This window comes from Chiloscyllium plagiosum, unplaced genomic scaffold, assembly GCF_037043375.1.
Source record: "Chiloscyllium plagiosum isolate Xiang-an unplaced genomic scaffold, Cpla_swu_hap1 HiC_scaffold_12, whole genome shotgun sequence".
NCBI lineage: Eukaryota > Metazoa > Chordata > Chondrichthyes > Orectolobiformes > Hemiscylliidae > Chiloscyllium > Chiloscyllium plagiosum.
Window position 1 is genome coordinate 86,015,856 of NW_028270150.1, and position 19,603 is coordinate 86,035,458.

Consider the following 19,603-nt stretch of genomic DNA (forward strand, 5'->3'; position numbering starts at 1 on the left):
GTCGATCCTGGTAGCGGTCCTGGTGATTTTAACATGCTGTAATGTCCTGACTTGCTTGTATATTTGGCGTGTACGTAGGCGCTTGTTAGAAAGAATACATATGGGCATAATGTAACACATGTATTGGGTCAAGCAGTGGAATGTGGTGTAAAATTATGTCCCAATACATGTGTGAATCATTATGCAACACATGTATTGGGCCAAGCAGTGGAATGTGGTGAAAGGGTTAAAATTGTGTCCCAATACATGTGTGAATCTAACCGAAAATGGAAGGTGTCGCTTAGTCCCGTGTGAATCTTGTTATACACCTTCCCGTGTGAATCTTCTTATCTGTATGTAACCAGAATGGAATGTGTTTTTTAGCCTTGCTCTGCTGTTCACATGAATGTTTATATCTGGAAAAGGGTATATCAGCTGGAGAAGTCTCCAGTTCGGTAGAGTCTGCTCCGGGGTTACGTTTAACCGCCGAGCGTGGGTTGTTGGCAACCGCTCTACGAGAACTGACGGCTCCCAGTTTTGGTAACATGTAGAGTGAGTATAAGCCAGACCCGTTGTAAGTACGAGACTGGTTGTGGGGACACTGCGGGGAATAAAACACTTATATTCTAGCAGACTCGCCTCTTGGCTGTTTGTTCTGTGTCAGACTACTTTCCTGCGAGCCTGGTCCTTGACCTTGAGAATTTTTTAAAACAAGGGGTGTTATCAATTTTTAATGTGGTATGAAAGCAGTCCAAGAATGAAATTTGAAATTAAGGAGGATGAAAATGAAAAGTCCTGAAGCATCATATCCTCATGGTAATATTTAGGAGCAAAGGCAGGTGGCTGGATGACACTGAGGCCATTCACTCCTTTGTGCTTAAGCTGGCTCTTTGTAAGAGCTATTCATTACTTTTACATCCCTGTATTTCTCCCCCACCCCAACATATCTTGATTCTTTCAGTCTCACTGATATAAATATACTATTCACTTTTGAAATGAATATTTGAAACTTTTGAAACTGAATATGCTTCCAGCATGTCTTGCGACAGTGGTAGAATCCATACCTCTGGGTCAGAAGGTCTGGGTTAAAGTCCCACTTGCCCGAGGGGTCTGTTAAAATGCGGCTCGACAGATAGAATAAAAATAAATTACAACCTGCTTCCACCTGTTCAGGCAACAATAATCCCAGACCACAACATTTTCATACGCAATGTTTTGTTTTACTGATGTCACCTCCACTTCTTTTAATCCACCACCTTAAAACCAACGGTCTCGGATCTGACCAATCTGTCACTGTTTGCTCAAATCCATTCAGGATTTTCAATACATCTTTCAAATTTCCTCCCAAGTCCAGAAGGTTGAGAACAACTCCAGATTCTCTAGTCTCTGTATATAACTGAGGGCTCCTTCCCAGTACCATTTCAGTGAAGATTTTCTCCAAAGCCTGAATGTATTGTGTTCAGAACAGAGCAAAAGGTAAGGCCTGACCAGAGTTCTTAGCTTTTCTTTTTTAAAAAAAAAGTTTCGCTCATTTTCTTACTTTATTCACTCTTATGCCTCTTTAATAATGCAAAGAATCCCACTTGCTTTTGTAACAGAGGTCTGCTGCTACATTCAAAGATTTGTTTGCAAACATCCTCAAGCATGTCTGTGCCTGTACCATTTAGTTTATATTGCCTCTTGTTGTTCAGACTTTATCACTTTACAATCCTTTATTAAATCAGGTCTCCCACCGCCCTCTCATTTTGATTGTCTACATCCTTATAAATCTATTACTACCCTCTTCATTGCTTGCTACATTTTCCAGGGTCTGTATCAACTGCAAACTTTGAACTTATTTCCTTTTTACCCATGTCTACTTCATTACTATACATCAAAAAGACCAGTGGCCCTGCTTTCAGCTTCTGAAGAAGGTTGAACTCTGGTTTACAAAGTTCTGCTTTCTGTCCCATAGCCAATCTTCCAGTCACACCGCCATCGTCTCTTTAATCCACGGCAGGGCGCACCTTTTTGGCTTGAGGCCCACATCTAGCTCTGGCAAAGGTGCCATAAATGGCCACGAATTGAAGCATGCATGATCAAACAAAGATGACAAATTTACTTTTCACATTCAACAAGCACCGAGGGAAAACTGCAGCATTGGGTGTTTGTTGATTTTAACCAAATGAATATGTTGTTTCCGTTGGAAAAAAGTTATATATCTAAAACTTTTCGGTGAACTGCACTATATAAAAATGTGCTCATTTAGAGTCAGAGATGTACAACACGGAAACACCCTTAGCTCCAACTCGTTCATGTCGACCAGATATTCCAACCCAATCTAGTCCCTCCTGCCAGCACTTGGCCCATAGCCCTCCAAACCCTTCCTATTCATATGCCGATTCATATATCAAGATGCATTTTAAATGTTGCAATTGCACTAACCTCCACCACTCCCTCTGGCAGCTCATTCCATACATGCACCACCCTCCGCAGGAAAAAGTTGCCCCTTTCTTTCCCCTCTCACCCTAAACATATGCCCTGTAGTGCTGGCCTCCCCCAGCCCAGGGAAAAGATCTTGTCTATTTACCCTATCCATGCCCCTCATGATTTTATAAATCTCTCTAAGGTCACCCCTCAGCCTCTGATGTTCCAGGGAAAACAATCCCATCCTATTCAGCCTCACCCTATAGCTCAAACCCTCCAACCCTGACAACATCCGTGTGAATATTTTCTGAACCCCTTCAAGTTTGACGACATCCTTCCTGTAGCAGGGAGACCATAATTGCACACAATATTCCTGACCAATGTCCTGTACAGCTGCAACATGACCTCCCGAATCCTCTGATCAGTAAAGAAAAGCATACCAAACACCTTTTCACTATCCTATCTACCTGCAAATTTACTTTCAAAGAACCATGAAGCTGCACGCCAAGATCTGAGTGTTCAGCAACACTCCCCAGGACCTTACCATTAAGTGTAAATGTCCTGCCCTGATTTGCCTTTCCAAAATGCAGCATCTCTCATTTATCTAAATTAAACTCCATCTCCACTCCTTGGCCCACTGGCCCAACTGACCAAGATCCCGTTCTTCGCTGTCCATTATACCTCCAATTCTGGTGTCACCTGCAAACTTACTGACTATACCTCCTAATGTTCACATCCAAATCATTTACATAAATTCCTAGATAACTTCTTTGCATTTAAATATTATTAGCTTTGCTGACTCATCAGTAATTCTCCATTTGACTGACAATTATCAAAATTTATTCCAAGTGCTAAATTAAGTTTTCATAGAAATAAACATAAAATCTTATTGTACCATACCATCATAATGACACATTACAATAATGAAACCAAGCCTACTCCCTATTTCATGCACTTCTTGCTTAATATGAACAATGCATATTGTCAGCCCTCTTTACAATGGCTTCAAGGACCAATGTAATTCTTGTTGTAAAAATACGGAATAAATTAGCTTTGACATTGGTCAGCTATCTGGGATCTATAGTGAGATTTGATGTATTTCAGCACAGAAAATGTTTGATCGTGCACATAGGTGAAGCCAAACTAAATAAGGAATTTCTGTATCATCTGGCAGATATTTGGGATCCTAGTTTCATGTACAGAGGTATGAAACTCATACAGTTTTTCTAAAGGTGGAAGGGTACCAAAGATCAATAGGCCCAACTTCTAATTCTGGAAGTTCTTCCACGATCCAGTGACAGCATGGTTAGCACCAGCTCTTCTCCACCATCACAGAATCAAACAAAGTTCTCCGTGCAGGGCACTTAACATTTTGCTGTACTTCGTGACTTAAGCAGCACTTCTAAATATTTGTGTTGCAGCATGAGCAAACTTGAATCTCTTCATTTATTTTGACAGCATGATTGACTTGACTTTGAAAGCAGTGGATTACAACTTGTTTATGAACATATTCTTGAACTGCGGCTTCACTTTACACTAGTTTAAATGTGCCAAGTTATCCACACAAAAGGAAGGTCGCGTACCCAGATGCAATTCCAGAAAATTATTTTCTTGCTCCTGCATCTCCAAGGATGTGCAAATTGTGCAGATATCACATACTCAAGGAGGAAATGATGTTTAAGCACCCTCACTCTTCTGCAGTTCACCATTTCCACCATGGTGACAACTATATGATCGTATTCAGGACATCTTTCAGAAGGGAACTCTCATGTAGAATTTAATGTATAAAAATGTATCTCTTTCTGAGGGTAGTGTTCTTTTACTTTGTCTTAATTTTAAAAAGAAAATCCAGGATTGCAAGTAAACATGCGATCCATCTGAAGTTGCTTTTTTTCATGAAAGCTCATATTTCCTGAGGGGATGAAATAATGTCATTGTGTAACATCCCACATGGGGGCATTGCAGATTGTTTTTGTTTGGCTATGAAAACTGTTACCTTCAACGTACAGGCAAGAAAAGTGAAATAAAATCTATCAACATATAAAAGTGAAATAGCTCCAACATCTATAGTACTGCCTCATTAATCAGATGTTCAATCCCATTCATCAGTTGAGTTGCCCTTCACTGCAGCCACTCCAATAATATTTAAAGTAGAGTCCAGGACTCTATCTGGTACTCCAGTTGGGGCTCCATACAAATTATCACCACTTTTAGACTCTTCTTCTGGCAATACAGCCCAATATCTTATTTGTTGCTGCACACCATCTGGCTAGCTTTAGTAACCTAGTTCCTAAAGCCTCCAAAACCTGCTCCACTGCCATTCTCCTCTTTGTGGGTGAGAAGATCCTCTTTAGTATCTACTGGCATTAACCATCACCACCCCGCAGCCAACACACTCCCTAGCCTAAGCTTTCCACAATTTATTTCACCTTTTGCAACTTCAGACAAGGGTATCGGCAGACAACTTGTGACACATTGAAAGAGATAATTAGTAGGTTTCAAATTTAGAACATTTCTAGTCGATACGCCAATTCAGTTCTGGGTGACCTCTTAATGTTTAGTTAAACTAAAGATTGCATTTCCGACTTTCGTTAGCCATCATTGTCCAAGAGCTGAGATTATGCAGATCATCGTTTTACCAAAAAAAAACACGGCTACAATTTAGCTTGCAGAAAACTTCATGGAGGATTGTATTGTACTTTTAAAGTCTGCTGTTTTCCTTTATAAGCTTCTACTCCTAAATATCAAGAGTTTTACAAATTCTTTAAGAGATTGCAAACCATTTGAATAGAGTTTGAATTTAAAACTGGTCAATGACCAATGGCCTCATTGGTTCAGGTACTCATACTAATTGATTCCAGACTGAGTTTACCTCAGCACTGACTGGAAAGGGAACCTGGGATCTTTGTCTAACACTGGATTCTTAGAAAATATCAACAAAGTCCACAACGATTTATGAAAGAGACATCATGCCTGACTACTGGGAGTTTTCTTTTAAAAAGAGGACACTAGTAGAGTAAAGAAGTGAGAATCAATGGGATGTGGCATTCTTGGATTCTCAAAAGACTTCTGATAAAGGCCCTAGTAAGAGGTTAGTGTGCAGGTTTAAAGCACATGGAATTGGGGGGCAATATACTGGCATGGACTGATAATTAGTTAGCAAATAACAGAGAAAGAATAGATGGGTAACTTTTAGAATGGAAGGTAGTGACTAGTGGGACACCACAAGAATCAGTGCTTGGGCTCCAGTTAGTCATTATTTATACCACAATTCAGAAGAAGGAATCAAATGTAATATTTACAAGTTTGACAATGCCACAGAACTAGTGAAATTGAGAAGGTTGAAGGCGAAGTAAAGAATTCAAGGTGACTTAGATACATTGTGTGAGTTGGTGAAGATATGACAGGTGCAGTATAACACGGAGAAGTGTAATATTGCCCACTTCAGTAGGGCAAACAAATGGCAGAGTATTATTTAAATGGTCAGAGATTGGGAGATGTTGATGTACAAAGGGACCTGGGTGCCTTTGTTCAATGGTCATTGGAAGCAAGAGTCAGGTACATCAAGCAGCTGAAGAGTCATCTAGACTCAAAACATTCGCTTGCTTTCTCTCCATGGATGCGGCCTGACCCACTGTGATCCCACTGACTGCTTGCAGGGCTGATGTCCTCTCCCTGGCTGTGAGAGAGTAGGGGGTGGTGGTAGTGATCTACCATGTTATTAGGTTACGCAGTAGACCATTTCTGACTGAGACGAGGAGAAACACCTTCATGCAGAAGATGGTGGTGAATCTGTGGAATTTGCCACTGCAACAGACTGTGGAGGTCAAGTTACTGAATATATTTAAGAAAATGATTGACATCTCTAATGCCTCGAAATCTACGGGTATATGGAGAGAGATGGGATATGTTGTTGAGAAACTGGATTAGCTAATAATCATACCTCAGGAAGTAGCAGACTTGATGAGCTGAATATTCAATTTTCTACTTTTTTTTTAAGGGAAAGGAATCTAGGAATTTGGACTGTGTTGCTCAGTAGTGCACACTAGCTTCTCAAAACAGACAGAATACATTCTAATACTTGAGATTCAACTTGCATTCAGATCCTGATGTTAAATGCAGTTAAAACAATAACACAGCTGAGAGTGCAAAATGAGGAAGCCCCTCACCTTTTTCTCTTTGGAATCGGAGTTGAACTTGGTATAGTCCTCTTCAGCCTCCACTGGTTTGTCAGATATTTTCCTTTTCTGTAATGGCAGTTTGAGGTTTTTGTTCAACAAGTTGTGCCACATTGACATGATGCGAGCTTCAATTCAGGAAAAGAAAAGCTCTTTGCCAAAACAATCTCTAAAACATGCGATGGCTGTATTTCAGACAATTCATGCCTCAGCAAACTCTGAGCAGATATTCAATGAAACAGTCTCACAGACAGAAGTCTCGTCTACACAACCAGCAATAGCTTACAATGAAGCAGTGCTTTTTCCTGCTGTGGAAACCACTTTTTCCTCCTCCAAACAACACAAATTGGTGTTATACAAGAACATAAGATCAGCAGTGCGCATGCAACCTCTTCAAATGCTTACAAAAATCCTTCAATACTTAAATATTGAGCACTAAATTTTACCATAATATGGTCATTACCAAACATTTAAGTCAGAGTTACATCAGTATAGGGATGAATGTTTTTTAAAAATAGGGAACAGTTCTAGTGTTTGTGCTAGTCAGAGATTTCTCATTTACATACTACTGGGCACATTTTCTATTAATGCTAGTCAGAAAGTAAATTTGTTACACAGTGGGGAACACAATCTTTAATACGCATGAAAATGAGTGTAGCAAACAGATCCTTTTTATGGATATTTTCACAAACAAGTGAAATAAGAGACCAGACCACACTTCTCTGCAGCCTTTTTCCATTGTATGTTAATTCACTACCAGTTTAGCTGTATTTGTATCATGGGGTAGATTTGGGATTGGTGCCTTTACTTGTTCAGATGTCATGACGGTAGGAAATGAAGGAGTGAGAAAATAAAAGATACTACTGTAGGATTTTTATAAAATGCCTTCAACAGTAAAAACAGTGACTAAAAAAACAGAAACAAACCTTTGATGGTGGCTCACCCACTGCTGTTTTTGTTGGAACAGCTGGTAACCTAACAAACAGAAATATAAATATTAATATAAAAGCAAATACACAGATGTTGCAAATATTAACACCATGTGTGCAGCTGTAGTTCAAAGGTGGTTTAGCAGTTTTGTTAAAGCAAGAATTAAACAAACCATCTTTCCTGATTTCTGGATGTCTCAAAGAGCTTCACAGTCAATTTAAGACATTAGTGCAGTTATTGTTCTAAAACAGGAAACTTTGGAAATACTTAGCTGGCCTGGTAGCATCTGTGAAGATGGAAAGAGAGTTCATTTTTCACATCTGTGATGTTCCGTCAGAATGCACCACAGTGCTGAAACATGAAATCTGTTGCTGCATTTACAGACGCTGCCAGACCTGCTGAGTATTTCTGGCACTATTTGTCTCTAATTCAGATTCTATCACCCACAACATCTGTTTTTGCATCACAAGTGATACCCAACATGACTGAATGTAGCAAGATATCCCTCCTCATAACTCATGAGCTGCTTACAGTCTTTAATGGCATTGATCCAACCATCCTCTTTCCAATAAATTTCCATTAGTCGAGACTGCACTCATTTAGATCCATTCTCTCAATGTAATCATTGCCATACTATTCAATAGCTTCTCTTTGTGCTACCAAACTACCACTCTTGGGGGTCCACCAAGGACTTATCCTTACTGTCACCAATTTCTCATCTACATGTTGTCCCTTAGAATCATCTAAAAACATAATTTTAGTTTTCAGTGTAGGTTGATGGTACCTAGCATGAGCCCACCACTGCCATTCTCAATCCTTCCACTGTCCTGGGTCTGCCAGACAGCTTGTCTGACATCTAGTGTTGGATAAGCAGAAATTTCCTCCTTTTGAGGAATCAAAACTACAGTCTTTGGTTCCCGCGAGAAACTCAATTTCCGAACCAATAAACTGTATTCCTTGCCCTGGCAATTGTTTGAAGGCCACGGTCCTATCCCAAAATGGCTCAGACCACACACTTCACCATCACAATGACTGTCTACTTCGACCAATGGAACATTACTTGGCTATATCATGGTCTCAATAAAACTGCTGCTGCAAATATTAACTGTGCCCCTTAACTTTAACTGCTACTGGAGAGGTTTCCTCCTCCATAAATTAGAGCTCCTCGAAAACAATGTTGCCTTCCTTCCAGTTTATACCAAGCTCTGCTCACCATCACCAAGGTTTGTTGGCCTATACTACTTCACAGTTCTCAAATGCCTGAAAATTTTCATCCTTGTTTTCACTTATCTCCAGGGTTTCCCAATCCCCACCTTTTTAACTTTCCCCTGCCCTAAACCACTCCAAGATCTCTGTGCTCCTCTCTCCCCCCGCCCCCAGTAAATCTCTGTTCTTTTCAATAATATCACTACTGGCAGCTGTCCTTCAGCTGTATGTGTTGTAGGCTCAGGAACTCTCTCTATAAATCTTTCCACTGCTCATCACTGCCTCCAAAATGCTGCTCAAAATTGACCCCTTTACCAAGCTTTGGTCGTCTGCCTTACTGTCGACTTTGTCAGAGTTTGTTGACATAGCCCTATGAGACACATTTCAACATCCAAGGTGCTATTTAAACCTACCATGTAGTTCCAACACTTACTGTACCTTCCAGAACAGTACAATAAGTTATAAGTGGCGCCTTTATAATTGACAATGATTTACCCAAGCAAATGTGTACATTGAAGGTGGTGGTGAATGTTTTCTATTAGCATAACAATCAAATTAGCAACCAACTTGTTTTTGAAGAAATAAATTCATGGTGTAAAGACTGAATAATGTTTAACAATATATCAATGCTTTATTCTTTGATACTTACTCCAAGAACTTACGTAGCTCTATGCTTAGATCTGCAGGAATATAATCTGACAGCAAACCATGCGCGTAACGTAAGTAATCCTCTGAAGAAAACAAAATCAGATCAATATTCAGACAAAATATTCAAAAAAGGTGGTGATGTCACAACACACAGAGCAGCAATGGGAGCAAATTACAAGCAGGTAATTAAATCATTAATCGGGTTTTTGGTGGTTAGCGTTAGGTTAGTGGATTATTTTGATTCTTGATTAGCATATTCAGTAGTTGTTAGGGGTTCTATTTTTAAAAGAGGTCTGTGATTTTGAGTTGTTGTCAGCACAAGTAACACAGTCTAGAGGCCTAAATAACAACAAAGAAAACCAGGGTTGGAATAACCAGTCGTTGACATGGCAGGAAAACCGAATCCAATATCGTGCATATCCTGTTCAAAGGAGGAACTCCAGAACTGGTGTCCTGAAAAACTAGACATACATGAAGTGTTGCCAGCGATTGCAATGGAACCTAGCACTGCTGAGCATGAGAGGTGTCTGACATCATTACTGCGGACTTGGGAAGGTGAGAGTTAGGTGGGAAATGTATATCAGAAGATGGTAATGCAGCAGCTATTGAGAATTCAGGAGGAGATAGCGTTTGATTCCCAGGCAGACGAGAGGAGATCATCTTCCTGAAATCACCATCATGTTAGGTGCCGGGCTGCAGCCAATTACATTCATTCCACATGATATGCAAAAATGGTGCGTGCACTGGAGACTGCTAGGGTTCTAGACATCAACAACATCCTGGCTTGACCAAACATGGACAAAGGAGGGAGGTTTGAGAAGTCAAGTGCAAACTGTTGCCATTGACATCCATGATGTGGAGGAGCCGGTGTCTGACTGGGGTGAACAAAGTTAAAAATCACACAACACAGGGTTATAGTCCAACAGGTTTATCTGGAAGTACCAGCTTTCAGAGCGCTGCTCCTCCATCCTGACAAAGGAGCGGCGCTCCAAAAGACATTGACATCAAAACAGCATTTGACTGAATATGGCATCAAGAAGTCTGGCCGATATCAAACACAAACCATTGGAAAAACTCTAACATGAAGGAAAACAGTTGTGTTTACTGGACATTAATAATCTAAGTTTCAGAATAACACTGCAGTAGCTCCTAAGGGCAGTTTCCAAGGTCCAACTATTTTCAGCTGTTCCCTCCATCATAAAATTTTTAAAAAAGTGATCATATTGCTGATGAGTATAGTGTTCAGTTTCATTCATAATTCTTCAGATAATAAAGCAGTCTGTCTGCATAACACCCTAGCAACATTCAGGTTTCAGATAATAAAAATGACCTTTTCCAGCTGAGGGAGCTCTCCCTGCTTCCTCTTTACACTTAATGCCATTATTGTCACGGAATTCCTCACCATCAATATCTTGGGTTACTAATGACCAGACATTTAACTAGATCAGAGACTTAGACACTGACTCAGCTCAGAGGCTGGTAATTCTGTGATGAGTCATACTTCCCAAAGCCTGTCCATCATCTACAAGAGAGAAACAAGATGGAACACTATTTTAAGCACAGCTCCAACACTACCATCTTAAACATTCAACCCATCCACCATCATTGCATCATATGATCACAAACTATCACGTGTGCAAGCCATTCAATGGACAAAGCCCACTTTGCCATTTGAGAAGATGATGGCAGATCTGATTAGAGCTTTGAATTCACTTTGCTGCTTGTTCCTAGAAACAACAAAACTTCCCTCTTAATCAAAAGTGTGAACATATTTCCAAGACCAAGTTAGAAAGTAAACCACTGCTCTCTGTTTTCGAGATATCCAAAGTAACAATCCTGAGAAGGAACTCTGTGTCATCACCTTAAATGGTATTCCCTGGTTCAGCAATTCCCCACAAGAGGAAACATTCTCCCATCATCTGGATCCAGCCCCCATCAAGTATGTTATGTATTTCAATAAGATGACCACATACTTTTCTAAGTTTCAACAAGTGAAGCCACTGACCTGCTCAATCTTCCCTCATTACCTCTTCACCCCAGGAATCAGGGGAGTAAACCAACTGCCTTCAATAATACCAACTGCCCCTCCCCAAGTAAAAAGGATCAGTTCTGTGCACAGTAATTCCAATGCTTTCTCAACAATTGCAAATTTTAACTGGTTACTGTTTGTGGATAAAAGGCCAAATGCCATTTCTCTTTTTAATTTCATGCTGTGCCTATGTGCTAACCTATTGTGGAGTATTTAGAGACTCCCAGATTGCTTTATACTGAAGCACTCTGCAAACTCTGTCCATTTAAAAATAATATTCTACTCCTCTATTCTTCCTGGTAAATATCACATTATCGCACTCCATCTGCCAGCTTCTTTCCCACTCATTGAACCAGTTGTGGGCCTCATCACAACTCACTTTCCTAATTTTCTTTGTACTGCAAGCAAATTTATCCACAAAACAGTGCATCTGAATTGTGTACAATCTATATACTTACTTGCCATGACATCTTCCAAATCCATGATCTCCACCATCCAGATGGACAAGGACAGTAGATGCACAGAACAGTGTCATCTGCAGGTTTCCCCTCAAAGTCACTTGTGATCTTGATCCACATCACTGTTTATACATTGCCTCTGGGTCAAAACCCTGCATCTCCCTCCTCAACAGCACTCACCACACAGACTGTAGCAGTTCAAGGTGACTTGACACCACCTTAGCAAGAACAATTAGGATGGCAATGAACATTGGCCTAGTTTCCTCACAGCTGCAGAGCCATTTGCCAGTTTCAAAGTTGTGTTGCTTTACATTACCACTTGTATAGCTACGCAAAAATATTTAAAGTAGGCAGTGCACTTAAACAAACTGCCCACTCACTCAAAAAAAATGTACATTGTTTACATGCATTCCTTAAGCGAATAAGAAAAATTGGAAGTGCCTGAAATGAAACAAGAAGTTGGAGTAGGATATGGCATCACAATGATGGTAAGGGAAAAAAGGGGAGCTAGAAAGATACCCGTGAGAAAATGTTGAAAACCTTTAACATTATTCTCATGCTTTTGACTCTATTTTTAACCAGCTTCTAAAGATACGAAATCATTCCTTTTGGCCTCTCAATCAAGCTACTAACTTTGCATTCCTGTCATCTGTGCCACAGTCACTGGATAACTTGACAGCCATCCAATGATTTAAAACAACATCTACATCAATGCCTATTTTCAAGCTCAAATGAAGGTTTAAAACCATTCAGTTTCCAAACATCAATAGAACTAGTCCTTCTATTATTTTCTACCAACACAACTCCGCTTTCAGTCTTAGTGTGACTGGCAACAAATGCAGTACTTGTCTTTGCAAAAAATCAAGAAGGATGGTTCAAACTGGACAATTAGGAAGTAAATAAACACAGTTGAATTTATATGGCTTCCCATAGCACATTTAAAGGCTTTATTTGGGCTTGAATGAAAGCATTTGACATTGAAATAAACAAGTATGGGGAACTCTTGTGGCACTTAAGTGTATGCACATCTTCAAAGAGGGTATAAGAGCAGAACTATCAGAACAAATTTGTCATCCTGTAGGAACTCTATGATTGTTGTGCACCCCACAGCCCTACCCCAAGAGATCTTTACCTTCTGCTCATCTCTACTTTCCATCAAAACTTTCCATTGACCCCTCCCCACACCCTAAGATTCCTGTTTGTCGACGTGAATGCCCATTCTTCTACCCACCCCACCACCACCACCTCTCCCCCCCCTCCCTCCCCCAACACCCCACTCTTCTCCCTTCACAGTGCACTTCTCTGCCACGTGTCATTCGTCTTGTTGGAGCTCATAGTCATTGGCTGGATTCTCATCTGCTGGCTTGGATTGGTCATCCTGATTAACTGAGCTGACCAAGAAGACAGCTCTCCTTTCTATACCTAGTGATTTCTGTGTTCCACACCATTTTTAGCAGCTAACCAACAACCAGAATAGCAGAGCACAACAATCAAAAAAAAGCTAAATTTCCATGGTATACATCATGAACACGAGTATTCAACTCACACGACCAACAACAGTATCGATTACTCATTCTTCATTCAGCAAAACTATAACTTGATTAACGCACTGTTTCATCCATTATTTCAACCAAAAAAATAAATTAGTGTATTAATCAACATATACGTACTAACCTTCAGTCACTTCTGTAACTGGTTTATTTCTGATCAGCATACTGGACTGCACACCTCCACCAACAGAAATACTGGTGTTCTTCAGTGCTTTGACAGTCTGCTCAGCCTGTTTGGAACAAGAAACACAACCAAAGCATTGTAAGGTTCCACGAAGAGTGTGGGCTAACTTAAAGGTCAAGCGAACGTAAATGCTTAAACTCTGTATAATCACTACTGCAAATAAAACAAAGAAAAGCACAAATAACAACAAAGTTATGCAGATGATAAACATCTGAAATAAAAGCAATCAATAACAAAGATTCTTGGACTGAGAAAAATATTCTTCTGCATATACCCTGCTGTGAGAATAAAAGATATTTAAAAGCTAACCTTGGCAGACTGAATCCTACACCATAAAAGAATATTCCAAAATCATTTCTCCATTGAACACAATCAGGTCACTATCCCCAATACAACCTATAGGATACAGTCAATACTTTTCCAAACAAACTTAACCAACTGCACCAGCGGAATCACAGAACACACAGGAAATTAATATTAAAGCAAACCTTTCAAACAAGCAAGATACTAAAGTTGGTGCCTTTCAGGGTGTGCAATGCCTGGAATTTCTATAAGGAAGGAGGCGTTGCTGTTTCTGGTTCTGGCCATGCAGAGTAAGTAGTAACAATAATCTCGAAAAAAAAATGCAGAGATCAAGTTTGAAATGATAAATGGTAAGCCAGAAGCAATCAGTGTTAACTTTTCAATTCAATTACTTTTCTACAGTTTCAAACAGTCGGGACTGGACTCAAAATATTAACAGATTTTCTCTTTCCTCAAATTCTGCCAGACCTGCTGAGTTTCTCCAGCATTCTCTGTGTTTGTTTCAGTGCCCATTTACAGGAAGACTTGGACAACGTCCCTAATTGGCTGATTTGTAGCAAGTAACATTTATGTTGCAAAAGTGGTAGACACTGACCATTTCCAACAGGAGAGAGTCTACCCATTGTTCATTGACATTAAATAGCATTATCGTCATTTTATCCCCCACTATCAACAGCATGGGGGTAACCACTAACCAGAAACAGAACTAGAACAGGCATACAAATACCATGGCCAGGAATCCTGCAGCAAATATGTTACCTCTAGCCTCACCAAAGCCTGTCTAACTCTACAAGGTGCATGTTTTGGAAGGATTATGACATGCTGCCCATTTGACTAAATGGTTGCAAATTGGACAACACTGTAGGATTTCAACATTATCCAGGACAACACAGTCTGCTTCATTGACACCCCAACTACAATCTTCAACGTTGAATCCTTTCACCACCACAGTGTCAGCAATGTATATTGTCTATATAATGCACTACAGCAACTCTCAAAGGCTCCTTTGATAGCAACTTCCAAACCGTCATGACCTCTAAGCCAAAAGAGAACAAAAGCAGCAGCCACAGGGGAGTAGCACTACCTGCGCCTCCTCCTCCAAACCACTCATCATCCTGATTATTGGTGTCCCTTTTCTATCGCTGGATCAAAATCCTGAAAATCCCCAACTTACAGCACAGTGGGTGTATTTACTCCTCAAAGATAAGAGTTGTTCACGAAGGCAGCTCACCACCAGTATTTCGGGACAATTAGGGATGGACAATGAATGCCAACATCTCCGACCCATGAACAAATTAAAAATCAAAACTGATAGTTCTAGCCTTGAGCCGGTCAAAAGTAATGCATGTGACCATTTTTATAGAAATTTAACTTACATAATGAAAAAGTTACCTTTTTCTTTAGCCACCCAAGTGTTTTCTCTTGATTATATTTATAAAACTTCCGATTACCAATTTCTGAAGGTTGAAGGAAGAAAGGCTATAAATGAATTGGTAATTGGGTACCATGCCATTAGAAGACGATTGCAAATATGTCAACAAAATAAATGCTGGAAATAAAGCTATTTCCAGTGACAAAAATCAACATGTCCAGGACAAAGCTTGCTCCATTTTGTCCAGGACACAACATGAACAAGTTGAGTACCTGCCCGTGTTCAGCACCCATGTGGTGTTTGTAACTGCCTGAAATAATTATTTGCCAACAGATAGATCCTCCCCATGAGTACCGAATCTCAATTGTCACCGCACACGAGGCCATTCAGCCCATCATATCTGCACTGGCTTTCTAAGTGAGTAGTTCAGTTTGTGCTATTCCCCTCCCTTGCCCTGAGAACATTCCTCCTTTTTGGACAACAGTTTAATTTTGTTTTGGCTGCTTCAGTTGAAGTTGTCAGACCTTACCCTCTCACTTTGTGAAAGAGGTATTTCTCATGCCACTTTTGCTTGGTTTGCCAATTACCATGCCCTCTTGTTCGCAATGCATTTGTGAGCAAGAAAAGTTTCTCCTTATTTATTCTGTCCAAATTCCTCAAGATTTTGAATGCCTTTATTAAACCTCCTCTCATCTTTCTTTTCTCTAAGGAAAATAGCCCTAGCATCTCTCATCTATCTTCAGATATTGAAGTTCATCATCTGGGGAACCATTCTCTCAAACTTCTGTGCTCTTTCCAATACCTTTGCATCCATCCTATAGTGCAATATCCAGAGCTAGGAATAACTCCAGTTGGTGTTGAATGAGTATCTTATACAAGGCAAGATAACTTGGTTGCTGTTGTATTCTGTGCCCATATTAATATAGTCTAAGATACTCTGCTTTGTTAACCATGCTCTCAACATTTTCTGTCACTTTGACTCTTGTTTTACATCACATATTTTTGGAGTGCAGTTACTGCACTCAATGGTCAATTTCCTCACAGAAACAAGTCCCAGGAACAAAGACATGATACCCAACAGACCATCTGAATTAGTGATTTTTGTGGAGGATAGGTATTGGACAGAACACTATGTTGGGGAGGGGAGAGAAGTGCTCCCTGCACTCTTCAAAGTATTGCCATTGGATATTTTACATCAAGTGCAGAAAGGACCTCTACTCAACATTTCACCTGAAAAGGAAGCATCTCTGACAGTGTAGCACTCTGTCAGTAGTGCACTGAAATGGCAGCTCAAATCTTTGATGTGGGATTGGTGCCCATAATTTTTGTGTCAAGATAACAGAGTGTATCCTTCGTGTCCTTACTTCATATATAGTTTCCAGATACGGCATCACATATAAACCATGTGTTGCCAATTGCGTGATGCGCTGGACTTGAAACACAAACTGAACCAAGGCATGCTCACAGAGGTCACAGCATTCTGATCGTACCGAAGGCATCAGAAATTTAAAATTCCCACAAAGAGAACTTTCAACCTTTGATCACTGAGGCCCAGTTTAAATCCAGTTTGCTGCAGTTCGATCCATGAGATAAACCTTTTACTGAGCTTTGTGAAGCTGGTTTTGGAATGAGGGATAAGATGGCACCACTGCCGATTAAGAATCACCTCTGTGGGTGGTGAAGGTAAGAAAGAGAACAGCTTAGGGATTCATAAGCAGTTCCTGAGCTCTAACATGGTACCTTTTTCATCAGTGATGTGGTGGAGTGATTGCAAAGTCCTTGTACAATTCAGTACGTTGCTGCACCCGGGAAAATCTTCATCCTTTATTACCTGATCCACTGGCTGAAACTTTCCTTGCTGGGAAAGAAAGAGTTTTAACAAAAAACTATAAGTGACAAAATAATTAAACAAGTCAACAAATTCCCCAAGAAATTAACAGCTGCTAACTTTGAATTTCCATCAATTGGGAGATGGCATGCATACTCTGGCTAAATCTCAGCATTTGGATTTCATTTTCACCAATATTTCAGCTTCACATAGCTTCCAGAAGATTTTGGAATAACTTAGTGCAATGGTCTCCAAACCATCTCCTTTTTTCAGCTGAATATCTGTATACCATGCTACTTTTGGGGAAGTTGCAGATATGAATTATAGATTGATTTCCCATAGATTTGGATGAATCTCAAATCTTGCTGTTCTTACCGATGGTTTATCCAACATTTAAATACAGAACAGGGTGTACCATTTAGTCCCTCGCGCCTTTAATAGCTTTATCTTTGAGTATTACCCTGAATATGGAAGACTGAAGGTTGTGAAGATTACAGGCAATTTTATTGAGTTTAAAATGAAAAGGAATTAAATAAACAGATGGAGATTGAATCCACTTTGAAATAGGCTGTTCAGGGGTGACATAAGGAAACACGTTCATACGAAAAGACAGTGAAAACAAAGAACTGCCAAGACTGGGTCAATTAAAAACTTTGAGTGAACTTGATGATTTGTTTTGTTATGTAAAGATGTTAAGGAATATGAAACAATGTTGGGTAAATATAGTCAAAATAAAAATCAGTTATAATTGAAACAAATGACAGATCAGGTTTGAGGGCCTGAATGTTTGGGCCCCGTATCTAAGGAAGGACATGCTGGCCCCAGAAGTAGTCCTGAAGAGTTTTGGAAGAATAATCCCAGGAATGCAGGGCTTGCCATATGAAGAACAGTTGAGGTCTCTGGGTCTGTACTCAGAGTTCAGAAAGATGAAGGAGGTCTGATTGAAACTTACACAATATTGGGAAACCTAGATAGAGTGGATGTGGAGAAGATGTTTCCACTGGAAGGATGGACAAGGAGTTGAGGCACAGCCTGAGAGAGAATGGACAGCCCTTTAGAACTGAGATAAGGGGGAATTTCTTCAGCCAGGTCGTTGAGCGTATTTAACAGTGGGATAGCAATATTATTGATTAGTAGGGGGGATCAAGGGAGAAGGCAGGAAAATGGGGTTGAGAAACATATCAGTCAGAATCAAATGGCAGAGCACACACGATGGGCTGAATAGTCTAATTCTGCTCCTATATATATATATATATATATATATATATATATATATAGTCTTGTGGAATGGCTGACTCCTCTTCCTATATTGACCCCAGTGTTTGAATCCTTTCATGATCTCACACACTCCTATCACTGTAACCTCCTTCTATCGACAACTCTGAGGGAACTTGAATACCTCCAATTCCTGCCTTGAGCCTTCCCCAGTCCCTCTGCCTCATCATTGGTGAGCACGCCTTCAGCTGTCTAGCCTCTGCAACATCCTTCCCTACATCCCTCTCTTTCTTTAAGATGGTCCTGAAAATCTGTCTATTTGATCAAGCTTTTGATCACCTGTATTAATGGTTGCAAGATGTTTTTTATGTTTGACAGATGGATTTCAGTCCCTGAGGAAATCAAGAGATGTGGGGGGAGGGCAAGCCGGAAAATGTAATTAAAGCTAAAGATGAACCACAATCATATTGAATGGTGGAGTGAGTTCAACACGCTTTACACTCTCCCCCTTAAGCTTTTTCAATTCTGTACTAGACTTTGGCTAGATTATGCTCTCATCAAGTGCCTGTAACATATTACTGTCTTAAAGGTGCTATATAAAACACAAGTTGCATTCTTAATGCTCCATCCTGACAATGGAAGCATCAACATCTCTTACTTTGCTTCAATGGAAATAAACTATGAGTCAGTCAAGACCAAATCAACTTGCCCATTCTGACACTGTCGGCTCTGAGATTGTTCCAATGTTTCCACTGTGGTGACTCAGGTGTTGAACTCCACCAATCCAGGGCTGGCCTTTGTGAGCTCTAACAACCTGTCCCCTACACATCTGCACGGTATGTAGCTCAGATCCGCTGGTGTTATCATTAGAATTGCTCATTTCTCATTCCCTGGGTCTCAGTTACCATCGTCGATGCAGCAAGTTACCTGCCATCCAGGTTTTTTTGGTCAAAACAGGTTATCTCTACATCTGAGATGGCCTTTGTGTGGCAGGGTTGCCTTTTTATTATTGTCTGTGGTACACATTTGGCAATAGAAGACACACCATCAATGCATATGCTAAGCTGGACAGGACAAAAGTGAGGACTGCAGATGCTGGAAATCAGAGTCCAGATTAGAGTGGTGCTGGAAAAGCACAGTAGGTCAGGCAGCATCCAACGAGCAGGAAAATCAACGTTTCAGGCAAAAGCCCTTCATCAGGACTGAAGGCCTTCATTCCTGATGAAGGGCTTTTGCCTGAAATGTCGATTTTCCTGCTCCTCGGATGCTGCCTGACCTACTGTGCTTTTCCAGCACCACTCTAATCTAAGCTGGACA

General features: G+C 40.3%; 1 protein-coding gene across 1 annotated transcript in view; it reads right to left on the bottom strand.

The window, feature by feature from the left end:
* rnaseh2b (ribonuclease H2, subunit B) overlaps positions 1-19,603 on the bottom strand; it is a 44,540-nt gene that overhangs the window by 8,935 nt on the left and 16,002 nt on the right. Inside the window, exons 5-10 of the mRNA XM_043700431.2 lie at positions 16,984-17,101; positions 15,264-15,328; positions 13,509-13,614; positions 9,349-9,430; positions 7,490-7,538; positions 6,555-6,632 (exon numbers count right to left, since the gene is read on the bottom strand). Coding sequence (XP_043556366.2) covers positions 6,555-6,632; positions 7,490-7,538; positions 9,349-9,430; positions 13,509-13,614; positions 15,264-15,328; positions 16,984-17,101 — 498 coding nt within the window. The remainder of the gene's footprint in view (positions 1-6,554; positions 6,633-7,489; positions 7,539-9,348; positions 9,431-13,508; positions 13,615-15,263; positions 15,329-16,983; positions 17,102-19,603) is intronic.